At 45.7% G+C, this 15,426-nt stretch overlaps 7 protein-coding genes across 7 annotated transcripts; 3 read left to right on the top strand and 4 right to left on the bottom strand.

The window, feature by feature from the left end:
- Positions 1-376: 376 nt before the first annotated feature.
- On the bottom strand, positions 377-1,026 carry ATNIH1004_002958 (uncharacterized protein; the record flags this gene model as incomplete). The annotated part of the gene is made up of 4 exons (XM_033567642.1): positions 377-524; positions 610-732; positions 787-890; positions 958-1,026. The coding sequence occupies 4 exons, from the start codon at positions 1,024-1,026 to the stop codon at positions 377-379; spliced, it is 444 nt and encodes a 147-aa protein (XP_033429637.1).
- A 2,716-nt stretch (positions 1,027-3,742) lies between these two features.
- On the bottom strand, positions 3,743-6,241 carry ARP5 (actin-related protein ARP5; the record flags this gene model as incomplete). Its single annotated transcript, XM_033567641.1, has 5 exons — positions 3,743-3,775; positions 3,833-4,609; positions 4,670-5,610; positions 5,666-5,986; positions 6,046-6,241. 5 exons carry the CDS (start codon positions 6,239-6,241, stop codon positions 3,743-3,745), a joined length of 2,268 nt encoding a protein of 755 aa, XP_033429636.1.
- A 480-nt stretch (positions 6,242-6,721) lies between these two features.
- On the bottom strand, positions 6,722-7,166 carry DAD4 (DASH complex subunit DAD4; the record flags this gene model as incomplete). Its single annotated transcript, XM_033567640.1, has 5 exons — positions 6,722-6,750; positions 6,801-6,885; positions 6,946-6,990; positions 7,046-7,102; positions 7,164-7,166. The coding sequence occupies 5 exons, from the start codon at positions 7,164-7,166 to the stop codon at positions 6,722-6,724; spliced, it is 219 nt and encodes a 72-aa protein (XP_033429635.1).
- Positions 7,167-7,553: 387 nt separating this feature from the next.
- On the top strand, positions 7,554-8,123 carry IES6 (uncharacterized protein; the record flags this gene model as incomplete). Its single annotated transcript, XM_033567639.1, has 1 exon — positions 7,554-8,123. One exon carries the CDS (start codon positions 7,554-7,556, stop codon positions 8,121-8,123), a length of 570 nt encoding a protein of 189 aa, XP_033429634.1.
- A 1,444-nt stretch (positions 8,124-9,567) lies between these two features.
- Positions 9,568-9,932, top strand: GOT1 (Got1 family protein; the record flags this gene model as incomplete). Its single annotated transcript, XM_033567638.1, has 2 exons — positions 9,568-9,576; positions 9,636-9,932. The coding sequence occupies 2 exons, from the start codon at positions 9,568-9,570 to the stop codon at positions 9,930-9,932; spliced, it is 306 nt and encodes a 101-aa protein (XP_033429633.1).
- A 719-nt stretch (positions 9,933-10,651) lies between these two features.
- Positions 10,652-11,366, bottom strand: pfy1 (profilin; the record flags this gene model as incomplete). Its single annotated transcript, XM_033567637.1, has 5 exons — positions 10,652-10,780; positions 10,863-10,997; positions 11,058-11,142; positions 11,243-11,258; positions 11,339-11,366. The coding sequence occupies 5 exons, from the start codon at positions 11,364-11,366 to the stop codon at positions 10,652-10,654; spliced, it is 393 nt and encodes a 130-aa protein (XP_033429632.1).
- Positions 11,367-13,358: 1,992 nt separating this feature from the next.
- On the top strand, positions 13,359-15,185 carry ATNIH1004_002952 (uncharacterized protein; the record flags this gene model as incomplete). Its single annotated transcript, XM_033567636.1, has 2 exons — positions 13,359-14,237; positions 14,295-15,185. 2 exons carry the CDS (start codon positions 13,359-13,361, stop codon positions 15,183-15,185), a joined length of 1,770 nt encoding a protein of 589 aa, XP_033429631.1.
- Between the last annotated feature and the right edge of the window lie 241 nt (positions 15,186-15,426).

Here is a 15,426-nt window from a genome sequence, read left to right as displayed (position 1 = left end):
CGTTAAGTATAAAATAGCATATAGAACAGTATTATATAGGATAGATCAGATTATGATTAAGGATAGAAATAGAATCACGAGCCGCACCATTTATACACACCACCACCGTCATCCGTCACCCCAACACTCGCTCTGGACAGAAACAGGCATCAATTTGTCATATCGGTCATTCATTTACCGTCATCGAATTTATAAATTAAGCTGGCTGGATCATACCGGTACCATACCATCCTCATAGAAAATAATGGTGTATTACTGACACTGACTGCCGGTCTCCGGTTCGATCTGCTAGACCCAAGGCAACAAGACAGAACCATATATCTGCCTGGTCGGGTCATATTAAACCCCAGGGACCATGGACTGAGGAGACCAAGTCTTAAGCAGACTCAGCAGGGGCATCAACAGGAGCATCGGCAGGACCACCATGAGCACCACCGGTCTTCTCACGGGCGGGTGCGGCGTTCTCTCGACGGTACGCCCAAAGACCAAGAACCTCGAGGAACATGCCGAAGAAAGTGAAGATACTAGACCACCGTTAGTATTATAATCAGGTAGAATAATAATAAAGGAAAAGCAGGAGGAATGGAAGGGAAGACTTGGACGTCTTACAAAGCAAGGAATATGAATGCCTCATTGGCCTTCTTCTTAGAGCATGATTGACCCGGGGGAGAGTTCCAGAAGCAGCTGTTCTCGTTGTAGTCTTGGGCGGAGAAGATAAATGCCGTGAGCCATCTGGGATTGTTAGTATATATATTGGGAGTATCAAAAGATAAATGGGAGACATACAGATACGAAAAGACCACATCGATAAGAAGCACGAACTTTCCCAACGCGGTGGGCATAAATGGTGAGATAAATGCAGGTAGGAAGAATACGACGGACATGGTCGACTAGAGAGCAAGTTAGGTAGCCAGTCCATTAGTGAGGATTTGGACCCTGGATTGGAAAATAACTTACGATGACTTCCTGGTAGATGAGATGTTGACCACGAGGACCCTTATTGATAAAATACGAGGTTATCCCCATGACGATGACCGCGCTGGTCCATTGCAGTACGCGTGAAGCGAGCTGTATGGGACGTGCTACTGCACTGGACAACATAGTTGTTCGTGTTTCTTTTGACTTGGATGTGGTCTTGCTTGGCTTGGTCGATGGATGGTGGATGTGTGAGTGGAAGTACTACTGTACTGCTCCTATCCTATATACACCGCCCTGTGTTTGTGTGTGCTTTTGCTCTGGAAGAGAAAGTGAAATTCATACGCAGAACGAGAATGGATTGCAGGACGAGGGCCAGAATTTATAGCTGGGAACTGATGACCGGCGATATCACCCAACCGATGGGCTGCATGGGATTTGCGTCAGAGATACTTTGAACCTTGGCCACAGATATTATTTTTTTATTATTTTTTTTTTTTTTTTAAATTTTTTATATTTATTTTGTAAGGAGTTGGCGTTTCCCGTAGATGCGTCATGATTTCATCTGCATGAAGTAACTCAACCGTACCTAGGTTCGTCCTTGATAGTACAACTCAGTGATGTGCCCACCCACCAATAAGCCAACGGTTCTCCACCGACAGACACGAGCCTATACTGAATACGATGCAGCTCCAATTTTTGCACGGGAGACAGCATCCAATATCCTCCCACAAGCAGACCCAATGGATGATCGACGACCGAGAGGGGAACTATGCATCCTGGCAGTCTGCAAGTCTAGGCCAAATCCAAATGGAGGACAAGGGATCGGCAGGCTGAAGACAATCACGGTAGGCAGCTCTACCAGTTCAACAATGGGAAGAGCAAAATTCTACGAGGTTTGTTACGTGACTCTTTCGTCCGTCCTGAGTGGTCTCACCTGATGTTCGATCGAATCAGTTGGCATCCTACGGAAGCGGCCATGGTGTTTACAACCCATTGTTTTTGTTACTCGACTTAGTTACTCTACAGCTCTAGACATTTCAGCAAGGAGTTCCGCTGGCGGTGGACTTGGCAATAAGCTCGATTGTTTTGCTCTCAGGCAAACAGTTAGCCAAGTTCAGTTCCTACTTGATCCTTCGTGTTATATGATGCACCCCGCATGCACCGATCCATCCAGCAGTGGACGAGACAAGGTCAGTGAAGGTCCTACCACCAGGATCCGCAGAGAGCTACGGAATGGCAGCGTTCCCGACTTTTTTGAGAATTTCAATTGGGCTTTCGGTGAGGGACCTCCCAGCCATGTTTTGGGTCAGTAATGCTAGTCGACATGGCCGCAAATGGGACGGTGCCAACCACGCCACTCGCTGCGTCATGTGCTGCTCCCTTCGTCGATCCAAAAGCTTCCAGCTGGAACTAACGGCCCAAGATCAGCGAATGATGCACAGTGGGCTTTGCACATAGGTCTATTGTAGAACGACCTAGCTTTAGCTTAGCTTCTCCCTGTTGTACCTTACGTATGGAGTACATCCTCCTGGTAAAAAAACAACAACAACAACAACAACAACAACAACAACAACAACAACAACAACAACAATGGCAATCGGAACTCTCGGCACTTTCCCCTCCTTATTCCGATGACTCCCCACGTCGGATGGGAAGAGCTAAAGAGAAAAAAAATAAAATGAAAATAAGATCATGCTGACAAGCCCACCGAAAAAACTGGGCTAGAGTATAGAAGGTCCTTGGAGACCCACAAGGCTGAAATGTGATGTCCTATCCGAGTGTATCCGAAGACGTCGAATCATCATGTCATAATGTTAGGTATAACCCTATGAGGTTTGGATTCCGAAAAATGTGATCCTCGACTGTTTGGAAATTGGTTCCCGTCTTGTACGGAGTACGGAGAGCCTAGTGTCCATCCATGGATGATGCATCCCTTGACGACGTGAAAATCTTAAGGATGTCTGCCCAAAAAAGGCAAAATCCAATAACTCCAAACCCTGTCCAGAGAAGGGATGTTAGTAACCCAGTCCACACCCCTTCTCTCCGGCGTGTTAGAACGTGTGTTTGGTCGACCCCTTGCAGCACAGGAACTTATTTCAACCATACGCAGACGAACCAGTTTAAGGCATGGCTGCCGCGCTACTGAAGCGAGATTAGAATCTAAATCTAGGTACAAGGACTGGGGTTCTGACTTTCGCGGCAGTTAATGTAAGGATGATTGGTGGTATGATTAGAGGTGAACTAGGCGATTGCTTATTTTTTATGAGGTTCATTCCGACAGTAGAATAAATGCTTGATCCTGTCCTTCGGATATGACATGCTAATCAAACAGTAGCAAAGATATTTCGCCCTTGGCATTCATTGACTGCTGTTGAGGTCCTACGAGATGTAATTACCCCAAATCTGGACCGGGATACGCAAAGTGAAATATAGTAATTGAATGGCTCTTATCTTGCTAGCTATAGACAAGATTATTGTACAGCCCTTGCAGCAGTCCAATCTAGAATCATAACAGAATATGCAACTCCGCAATGCAACCTACTACCATCCATCGTGCCTCGTACATTGTTATCGATCCTAGTTTCCATACGCCAAACTCCCTGAGCACCATCTTCGTATCTCGGCCTGTCCATAAGATCGCGTGTCTAGGCGCAGATATCCTCCATGAGTGTAGCGCGCTTGAAGGATGGTGATCACGATAGGACTGCGGACTCGTCTCCATACATGATTCTGAACACCCGGTCATCCGTTAATATAGTCCAGTCATGTTATACATAGATAAGTATAGAAAACTAAAACTGGGATGACTTAGTTCATCACGCGTCTACCACATGGTAATGTTCCCCAGATCATGTTCCTGCTGTCTGTTAGCCAACGCGCTTGTAGCCACCTTCAGAAGATTCACATGACATACCTTGAGATACTCGCTGCCCTTCTCTAGATACTCTTGTCGGGTAATCGATGACTTGCCCAGTTCGCCCCCTGATGCCCACTGCGCAGCCCCTTTCCAGGCATCAAGCACGGGGTCAGATGCACGACGCACATTGAGCTCCGCATCTACGGGCAGGAAGGCCCTGAAATCGTTGCGGAATCTCTCATCAAAGTTTTGGAATAGGGTATTGCCTCCAGTGAAGAATACGTCACGCAACAATTTGTCCTGCTCCTCGGGGTTAGAGAACCGTTGGTTCACTACATCCGCTGCCACCTCAATCAGACCCGCCTGGTCAATTCCAGCGATGGACGGCTTGAAGACAACTTCGGGGACTCGGATGCGCTCGACATTCAAATGCAGCTGATGAGCCTCACGCTGGCTTTCAGGATCAAACGGCCAGGGCCCGCGTAAGAACATGTGCACTAAACTCTTTGTCCAGTCGGACTGCGCTGCAAGCGTATGGTTCTCGGTGAATTCCGGGTCGTATTGGAGGAGTTCCTTCTCGACTGTCTCGAGCATCCCTCCAAAGTCCTCTTCTTCCTCTTCGTCGCTCTGCTCCCCAGTAGCCACAGTGCGGTAGACACCCCAGTCTTCATCGTTGGCTCCAAAGTTGTCATCATCACCACCTCTTCTTCTCTTTTTGGGACCGTCCGCGGCGAGATTCGCGAGAGTCTTCATACGCATTTGGCTGGCAAGCGACTTGCGATTGCCGAGATCTGCCTTCAGCCTATCACGTTCCTTGATTTTTTGCAGGACATTCTATTATGCTGTTAGCAAGCTCGCTTTCTTAGGAGAATGTGAGAAACCGGGTAAACACACCTGACGAGCGGCTCTTCTTTCGGCCAGCCAATTCTCGAAATCGTTTTCTCGCTTCTCCCGGTCAAGTCGCTCCTCCTCCTCCTGACGAGCTTTCTCCCGTTCCTTTTCTGCCTTTGCCCGCTGCCGAGCTTCGATGTTAGATTTCATAAGCCGCTGGTGGCGTTTTTCTTTTAAACCCGCCTCATCTAGCTCCTCATCTGGGACGTCCAGCAAAGGAAAAGACACTTCCTCGCTAGCTTCCTCATTCTCTTCAACCCCAAGATCGCGGTTCCTAGATCGCTTGATAGACCGTTCGAGATCTCGAATCACTCTCTCTAGATGTGCTTCGTCTTTCATGTCTTCCGCTTCGAGGATACGCCTTACTTCCTTCTTAGTTTCCGATGCAAGACCTCGTTGTAGATCCTTGTAATACTCTAACTCCTGCTCTTTCTTCATCAACTTCTCCAGGCGCATTTTAGCTGCCTGTTCTTGCAACCTGCGTCCACTCTCTTTTTTTCTCTCTGCAATCCGCGCCAATTCTTCCTCGGATTTCTCCGGTATAACATGCTCTGTGAACGGATACTGCACAACGTGATCTCTGTCTTCAAGGCCCGTCCAGTCCAAATAACCTCCAAGCTCGCGGTCATAGTCCTTAGAAACATAGCAATGCTTGTGAACCAGATCCTCCATTTGGCTCTCAGTCATCCTAGCAGGAAATGTTGGATACTTCAACTTCATGAGCTTGAGTAGGTATTCTGAAGCATGCATTCCACCCCAGTTTATGCGTGAGCAGTTCGAGAGCAACGCTTTGGAATTCAAAACGGGGATAACGTGAGTTGATGTATGAGATGAAGAAACAATCAAGCCATCGGTCCCACGGTTATATCGGTATGAGAAGAGGGAGTCAATGCCGTAAGCCACAGACGGGGCGGAGTAGCACTCGAACAATATCTCATTCATCACTGCAGCGAAGTCAGTCAAAAGGGAATCATACCAATGCATGGCACTACTACTTACTACGCCTGGGGTAGTTGAGATTCGCAATAGGCTCCGTCATTACGATGGGTCTGTCGACGCCACCGTTGGCTCCATCCACCCCCAATTTTATAAACAAGTAGTCTAGTACTCCCTCCATAGCATCCCAATTGCCGACCACACTAGTACCAGGGTCAAAAGCATAGCGCAGTTGGCCTCGAGTTGTAGCATCCACATATGCATCATAACCAATAAACTGGCAAGCTTTGTTGAGTTTTCGGTCCCGATACCGACTCATCACAGGGGGGATAATAAATCGTGGGTTTTTGTCAAACGACCATCCAGCTTTGACCAAACTAGAACCTATTAGAAAAAACACGATTTATTAGTAAATGGTTTATAAAAACACTGGCTATTCCTACCATTGTCAATCACTATAGCGCTCGTATCTGCTTTGGCTCTGCTCTTCTCATACCCCTCAGGCTGTGGCGGATGATAACCTTTGAAAGGGGGTTCTTGGACATTGTAGGGCGTTGGCGGGGCCTTCGCAGCACTCTTTGTCGAAGAGTTAATCGAAAAGCGACCGGGCAGAAGGGCTTCCACCGATGTAATCGTCATGGCGACACGAAGACGTTGCGATCAATTCAGGAGCTTTCGGGCGCGACAGTGGTTCACCGCATTGCAGTCGGGCGTAAGCTGTGTTGGCAAATCAAAGAAATTCAAGAATTGATGGTAGACTTAAGCTAGAGTGCTAAGGACTGAAAGCAGAGATTTTCAGTAACACTGGAACGGAAGAAGATTAAGCTTCAACCCCAGCTTTGTTCGGTGCTATAGAATGAGATTCCGGTCACCGCCAGCGTTTGTAGGCTGCCAAGACCGTCATCCACCGATACCCATTTAGGGGGAGTCACTGGTATTTATCATTATAGTATAGGATAGTACAACAGTTAAATTCATCACAATTACTGATATAATAAAGGGAGCATGGGAATATAATTATAGACTTAAATGCCAAAGTTCTCATAAGAATAATTTACTCGTGACTATCTCATGTCGTCATATTTGAAAACCCAGTCTCATATAGCCCAGAGCAGTCGCCTAGGACGGCTCCTTGAAGTTCTCCGTAGCTAGATATTCATTAGCCTCAGGTCAAATGCAATGTATGGTTGTATTATACCCTCCAGATGGAATAGCACGTTCGACTGGTAGTTCTTGAACATCTGCGCCACAAGCTCGACATTCATGTTCTGTATATTGACCTCCTAAGGCATGTATAAGTATCTGCCGTATGAAGAAAGCCTATCTCTGCAAAGGATCCATACTTGAAGGTTCTTATTCATTAACATTACCGACTCATTGAGTTTCTCCTAGAAATTTGTCAGCCATATCAACATTCAGGAATGTCCGCATTTGATAACATACAATATTGCCAATGATACGTGAAAGGAGCAAAGCCTGCTGGTGTTCGTGCGGGCTTTCCTATACATATCCTGTAAGTCTTGCATATATACTTATAGTAATTGGATCAATATAAACTTACCATTGTTTTCTGTAATGACTACTAAGGAGTTGTCGATTTCAAGGCCGATGTTTGTGTATTTCTGTCTGTTGGAGGCTACCCGATAGAGTAAATCACGTGGCGGGATTGGTCTGGCTGCCAAGATAGGTACTAGCAAACGAATGTAAAACAAGAACTTAACTAAAAGAAAATTGTTCTTATATAATTAACAAACCCTTCTGATAGTATTGTTGACAGTGTACCTTACTCTTCTCCTTGATACTTTTACACTCAATTCAATTTCATACCCAGCAGCAACCGGCAGCCCGGCACTTCCAGACCCTTCATTTCATTTCCGCCACACGAACCATTCAGATACACAAGACTCATCCACCTCTCTCCCTACGTGCTCAGAGTCTCAATTATATCACCATGCCTCCCCAGACTCCGGCCGATAACGAGTCTCACCAGCGACTTCTCGACAGTCTGGACATTGCGCATGTTCCGCGCCCCTTCCGCAATCCACATTGGAAGCCTTCGCAGCGCCGCAACAAGAACGTCAAGCAACTTCTGTCGGAAAGCTCGCGAAAGGAAGCATCGCAGATGGCAACTCAGGCAAACTCTGGTGCAACAACCCCTCTTCCAGTTGTCTCGTCCGTCGGCACCGATGGAACCCAGACCCCTGCGGAAGGCACCCCACGCACCTCCAACATTGCCCAAGCTGCGCAAAATCTCTCCTCCCTTGTGTTAGAGAAGAACGCACGAGCTATGTTTCCAACTGGACCTACTGTAACATACACCAACATTGAGTCAGCACCTTCGCTACACCCGTCGCAGCAAACTCGCTATTGCGATATTACAGGGTTGCCAGCCTCGTACACGGACCCAAAGACAAGACTTAGATACCACGATAAGGAGGTCTTTGGGGTTGTTAGGACATTGGTACAAGGTGTGCCAGAGAGCTATCTTGAACTCAGGGCTGCCCATGTTGTGCTCAAATAATGAAATGAGTTCGATCATCCAATCTTATCCTACGCGATTGTGTTTAAAGAGAAAGGTTGGTTACGACCTCCTGGGTGAATAATATTCAGGATGCTCATTTGTATTGATTATAGGTATTACTATCTGTCTGATACGCGATATAAATGTACGGCCAGCCAAGTCAAGCCCTTTCCACCCACCATGCCCCTCTCGAGACAGGTTCAAGAAAACGCTCCGGCTTAATTGTGACCATATAAGAGTCTATCTTCGCCTCGTGCTAGTTGCACTGCACTCGACTAATACCGACGCTCCACCAACGGGAACGTCAGTTACAGCATCCGGGGATGCTGTCGCCGCGGCGTAAAATTGAAGACAGCTATAAGAAAGCTGGCGGTATAAATAAAAGTGGTACATATTGAGATGATCAGTTCAACAGGTCTATATGCAATCTCTCAATCATCTGGCTCTCCTTAGTGCTCGTTGCAGGTTGTATGTTGCCATAATTCATGTATCCTGAGCGTATTCGACATCTAGAATGCTTAGCCTCCCCATTGCACATTACCCAAAAAAAAAAAAAAAAAATGAAATTGAAATTAAAAAAAAAGGGGGGGGGAGGAATCCTTTAAACACGCCTGTAATTAGACAGAGAAATTGTACTGTGGCAGTTCGTGTGTTCTTCCGAAATCACGAAAGGTTCTGGTTAAGTGCTGTTTTGAAAAGGAAAATGTCGATATTTTAGTGAATTTCCATTTTCTCTCTGTCTGACGACCGCCTTCCCCAAGTGGAATCGGGCCATCACAGTACAAATAACGAACGTGGCAGAAACAATTCAGAATTGGTTGAGGTTTCTAAGATCTGGTATTAAATATTATCATAGGCTTTTCCCTTTGAGTTCAGAGCGCTAGTGTTAATTTCAGTTACTTTTTATACCTAACATTGTCGTTAGCATATTGGCCAGCACTAGGAAGGTTTCCCAAAACCACTATACAAACACACTGCACGTTCGTTTCCGACTTCGGTTTCCGCCAAAGAATTCGGAGATATTTCAAGGAAATTTACCTCTTTTCTGTCCTATCTTCAGGTCCCTTTATTGGTTTTGGACAAGAAAATTGTTGAATATGCCTAGCATGTGGCTCTCCGATAATCAAAGTAAGGACCAAGATTCTCAATACTATACATGAAAAGGGCTATTGACTAATAAGAACCCTTGTTTCAGAGATCGGTGTTATTTTTTGCTCTGGTGGTAAGTGACGCAAATATTCACACTTGTACTAGAAGCGTTTCTAGTTCTTTACGCATTCGAGAATACCTCCGGATAAGTCACTGACGACTATGGCCATGCAGGAGGATTGTTTTTATTCGGAGGGGTGTTGATGTTCTTTGATCGTTCACTGTAATGCGCCTTTCATTCGCCTTTAGGAGACTTGGATTATTGCTGACATATTCAATTTCCAATAGACTTGCTATGGGAAACGTTCGCATCCCCTTTGAATCGCAATCTCATCCCAACCTCAATTGCTAATGCCGAAGTAGATTCTGTTCCTGATTGGGTTGACGCTGATCATTGGTCTCCGAAAAACATTCGCATTCTTCTCTCGACGTCAAAAGCTCAAAGGCACTGCTGCTTTCGCCTCGGGCATCCTCCTTATCCTTATACGATGGCCCCTTACTGGATTTTTGATTGAGTTGTATGGTCTATTTATTCTCTTCGGCGACTTCCTTATCACGATCGGACAATTCGTCGGCAATGTCCCTATTGTCGGCCCGTATATCAAGCGAGCTCTCGAGATATTGGCTGGTGGTCGCAGCAACGCTGAGTTGCCGGTATAACTAGTCTTGCTTTGTTCAGCGAGATGAAATCTGCGCTCTGTATAGGGTATTCTCTGCTGTACAGGGGAAGAAACCCTCGACAAATGAATAATGAGTATGATCACGCGACAACTTTAGAAAATATCATGCATGATTTGACGGCTACTAATTGCACGCCATGGCATGGGGATATGTCTCTTCCCATTTATTTCTATCATTGAGTTCGGCGGGACAACCATAACATGGGAGGATGTGATATAATCTTTGAGAACATGTAATTACTAATAAATATACACTGCCAGTGCCAGTTCCTGGCTTTCTTGTTACTTGTGGCTATATTCCAGGAATAGGGCCTGTAATATATAGACCGGATATATATAGATAGCCAGCTCAGTCACAAAGAATATTAACAGTTATCAGGTAGGGAACAAATAAATACAATCTCACTATCGAGTTGCCAATACCGAGCAGGTACAGAGTTTGAAATGGTTATTATGCAATCGCTATCAAATGGTTCTGCTTCACTGCGTCACAATCCCGGGGCATTGCCACTCTGAAAAGAAATTTTGGTGAGTACTAAATAAGTACTTATTGCACATGTCTACGTGTTAGGGCTTAAATGTGAAAATGAAGCAGGCGAGCAAATGAACAGAACAAAGATTATCGTGATACACATTCGAATTTGCCACACTTTCGGTAAAGTCGACTATAAAACACATTCATTTCCCTTCGAGTTTCGCCTAGCTGGCATTAATGTAGTCGACAAGTTTCTCGACGATTGTCGCGGCATTGGTCGTTTGCACGTTGTCAGGGTGATGGGTGACCATGACACAGGATTTGGCTCTAACGATAACAATACCCTCCTTGCCCTATAAGCCCGACGCCTCATTAGTATACGCGGAGAGTCCCCATATTTACGCTATTTGCAACAAGCGGAGTATAGGTCAATACCTTCTTGCCATATAGACTGCGATCGTCTGCGCGGATAACGACAAACTTCTCTCCTCCGACGACAATACCGTTAGCTCTTGCGGTGTCGGAGCTGCTGTAGGCAGAAATGAGGCCACTGAGCTCTTCTGGCGAGATCTATTACGGGTATTAATGCAACTTGCACCTAATCGGGTACCGGATCCGAGTTCCTCATACTGTGAAGCCAGAAGACTGGGCCTCGACACCAGAAAGATCGTGGCTCAAAATTGCGGCCTTATCAAATTGACCAGATCCCATCAAGCTGCATGATTGTTTCTGTCAGGATAATGATGCGGATCCTGGAGTGGAAGGCAAGAAAAGGTACAGTGCGGGGCAGGTTCTCGATAGGGGATGTACGGTACCTGGAGTCGACATATCCTAGAAGACAGGTGTGAGTAACGATGCCCTAGCATGAACAGATATATTATACCACGAGATATGTCAAATTATAGACGTACCTTGCCATATAGCTGAATGAGCACCCATGGTGGTGGTTGTATAAACAATCGAACGGGAAAGGTCGGAAAAGGAAGGAAACAACGGTAGAAGCTCTATTCCCGGGATGGTAAAGACGGGTTAATTTTGGCGAATAGTGGCAGGAATGTGGCAGGGACTTACAAGAAAGAAAGGGTGTTCAAGGCTGCAGATTCAAGGCTGTGAGTTGAGAAGAGGTTAGAGAAATATAGCAGTAAGCACTGGAGCAATATTAATTATTATTATGATTTAGAGTCATTCAGTGGTGGGCGCGCAGAGGAAAGTGGGGTGGGCTGTGCTGGCACTGGAAAGAAAGGTGAGTTGCTTGCCCCGCCACGGATTATGTAAGGTCCAGATAGCTAACTAGTTATTAGTTAGTAGGTTGGGTTAGGTACCAAAAATATAGACAACTCCTGAACACGGAATGTCATTGAATAATACCTACTATTGACTGGCCTACTCCCTATAAGGCTACCATTAATATATCATCACTCTGCAGCAGGTGGCGCTGGATTTTTTTTAACCATTTGGAGTCTTACTACAATAAATGGAATATGGGCAAGTACAATTTAGCCCTTTAGTAACTTGAATAGACACAGACTCAAATAGGATAAGTCCATATAGGCAGAAAGCTAGACACTCCTACAAAATAGACTAAGTAGACATTCGACCATTGGTGATCTCTTACCGCTTCTTTTTTTTTTTCGCTGTCTCCATCTTTGGCTGTTCTCCTGTCATGATGGCTGGTCATGTGTTATCATGGGCTGCGCCTGTCCCCTTCGGGAAACCGCCCCATCATCTGCCTCACTGGATAATATATAATTACGCTTAAGAATCTCCTTATTATCTGCATCATCTCCCTTGTCTATATGGATTAGTTATGGCTAGAAATACCACGTCTGAAAATATGTTAAAACTATTCAATATGTCTACTATTCTCATCCCTCCTAGATTCATAAGAAACCCACCGGTTGAAACGACAGATTCCGGTTCGACTGTGTGGTGGGCCTCTACTAAGATTTCCAGTCCATCCTCATGTGCCAATACCTCTTGATCTCGTTTGTACGTCACATCGGTTCGGGCGAGGCACCCGCTGGTTTGGGCTAGTTAAAAAAAAAAAAAAAATTAGGGTACTAATGAAAATGATACTAGGGGATTCGACTGAAGTGGAAGCTAACAAGAGTCTTGTCGTTCACCATATATATCTCCATATTGCTAGACGGGCACAGGGTCGAATGCAATCCATGTATCGCTAACGCCAGGGCGGAAAATCTGTTACAAAATATGCGGTGGTGATAGTATCAGGTTCTTGACGATCCAAAGGCAACTCGAAATGCACGGGTTTATTGGTCAACTGGGCCCGGATGAAACGAAAACAAAGATGTGCTCCTTGCCCACGCCGCAAATTAATTATTTCCCACCATTGATGCTCATTTGCAGCCACCAAAATAAGCATCTTGCGCGATTCCTAATAGCGCTGATTATTGTCATGTCTAACAGCCCCCCCTGCAACTACTGACTGGATAGCATTGCTCCCACGCTTAGTGTCGTAAAGGATTCGTGCAAGACTCCTCGGAACATGCTGATAATTTATGTCGGAGGATATTGTTGGCTGTTCTGCCGTTGACACTTCACCTAATCTTCATTAATCTAAATTTCAACACTAACCCCTCCCTACTACGTAGTATCCGTCTTAAGTACTAGATAGGGCGTCTGCTCTCTGTGTCTGATGCTCCACAATATCTGTCGTATTCCCGATCTTCTTTTGTTGTGATTATCTCCTTTTCCTTCATTACATGGTTGATTCTTTTCTTTCCTGATTCTCTACCACCTGGCCTTCTGGAAGGCTGTCCACTCGTTTCATGAGATAGACTCTCATCTGTGCTCCCTTTAATTTTACATTCCTTGGCTCTCTCTCTCTATCTTTTTTTTTTTTTTTTTTTTCCCCTTTTTTGGTACAGGCGGTCGTGGCATTCAGACCGACTGATACAAAATTCTTGAACTATGGCTAGAAGAATCTTGTCGGCCAAATCACGCACACCACAACACTCAGAGACTGAGCCGGCCCCCATTTTGAAACGTTCAGATACGAAATCACAGTCTGATCTCCGAGATCTCTCCAATGGCGCAATTAAAGGATATTCGATACACCAGACGCACAGGGACTTTCAGCGTCCTAGAACTACTGAAGGACGTCAGCGAGCAAGAGAAGAACTACCTTTGGATACTGGTTTCGATTTTCGCATAACTGTGCCTCCTGCCGAGGCCGTGCCATCTCCGGTAGAGCCTGAAAATGGATTGGGTGACAACATGATTGGCATTGCTTTAGGTAGCCCTAGGTTGGTGGGGTCGCAGAATGCGATATCACAGGTGCAAGAGAAGGGACTAGACACTATATCCGATACTTCAAAGCTCCCGCAACTTCAACGGAAGCCAAGCAAGTGGAAAAAGATTGGAGGTTTGTTCAGGTCAAAAAGCACTATGAAATATAGCACAAATCAGCCATTCTATAAGGTCCGCTCCGACAGCGAATGGCCATCACAAGCTTCTTCCCATTCGATTGACTACCAGTCGCAATCAAAACCAGAGCATCTGATTAGCCCTGTTTCATGTACGGAGGTCTGGCCATGCCTGGTAGAGCCCGAGGCTATGGCTAAGACGAACAGTGACCGTGATAACCCTCAAGGGAACTCTCAGACCAGTAGTCGAGTTTTTGACTCAAAGAAGTTTGATGCGATGCCCCTGTTGCAAGTTGAAATCCCTGATATCCAGCTAGAAAGATATAGTGTTATGTTTGGAGGGTTGCTAGGTAAACATCTTCAGCCTACATCGTCGACAAGACAGAGCAAAGCTATGGACGGAGTAGGTGAACCAAAGTCCAAGGTACCATATCTTCTTTTCCGCTTTAAACTATGCTTATGACACTAAGTCTTCTACTAGGAAATTACTGCTACATCGGAGCTTCCTCCACCTAATCCACGAGACCTGTCATCAACACGCTCTAAGTCTCCTAGCTTCACTTTGTTCCCAGATACTCCAATAACTAAGGCTTCCAAAGTTCTGGGGTCTCAGAATCTTCCACATAGGCCGAGCCCTTTACACAAGAGTCAAAGCTCCTTGGCGGAATCGCGTCGAGGAAGCTCGGTGAATGAACATGACCATGTCCTGCTCATGGTGCATAGTCCGTCCATAAGGCCACCCTCCTCACATGGTCCACAGCACTCAGTGTCATCGCTCATGTCATCTTCTTCATTTGCCTCGGATGACGAAACATTCATTTTACAAAGAGTCAAACCAGCCAGAAGCTATGTCGATCCGAAAGGGGAACCGGAATGGGAGATTATCAACAAGAAATCTCCAGCAAGTGAAACTAAGCAGAAATTAGCCCAAGCTCTTACTATTAACACAAAGGCGCTACCTCCTGAACCCGTCGACAACGACTCAGCATCATCTTCATCAATACGTACACCTCTTACTACTATACGTGAACCGGGCTGTCGAGTTATCTCTCCTTCAGGAAACAAGTCAGCAATATCTCCAGCAGATTCCGCACGAATGCCCTTCAGTGTCGACCACAAGAATCTTGATTCCATTCCACCAATCGATGCAGAGTCAGTGGACCCCATCCCGACCGTTGAAGTTTCCATAGCGAGATCTGTTTCTGCGTCCAAAGGCAGAAAGCAGGTCATCGTGCCGATTAAGCCCCGAGTGGATCGGTTGAATCCTGATGACCGAACTTTGAGCAGGAAAGCCAAAACCCCTCAGGTCATGGATGCTCATTACGGTCACCGTCCTGGCAACTCTCACGATGTGAAGATTGAGACTGTATGAGCTACGTGAACAGTTTTGTTTATTCTTTTCTTCCTCTTCATATGTCGGTATACATTATTCCAAAGGGACAGGAAACGGCCTCATAGTTTTCTCATTCTGTATTGTTCAGTTGTCGTTGACGACTACCCTGACTCCTCGTATTTTATTTATTTCGCGCTTTCATGATTCCACATATTCATCTTGGTGGTGTCTGGTGCGAGACCATGTGACGGTGGCTTGCTTTTCTTATCATTTGATTCGT

Source organism: Aspergillus tanneri (genome assembly GCF_003426965.1).
Source record: "Aspergillus tanneri strain NIH1004 chromosome Unknown AapTan_1_pilon_pilon_pilon, whole genome shotgun sequence".
NCBI lineage: Eukaryota > Fungi > Ascomycota > Eurotiomycetes > Eurotiales > Aspergillaceae > Aspergillus > Aspergillus tanneri.
The sequence above is the reverse complement of the archived record's forward strand: the minus strand, read 5'-3'. Positions and strand labels throughout refer to the sequence as shown.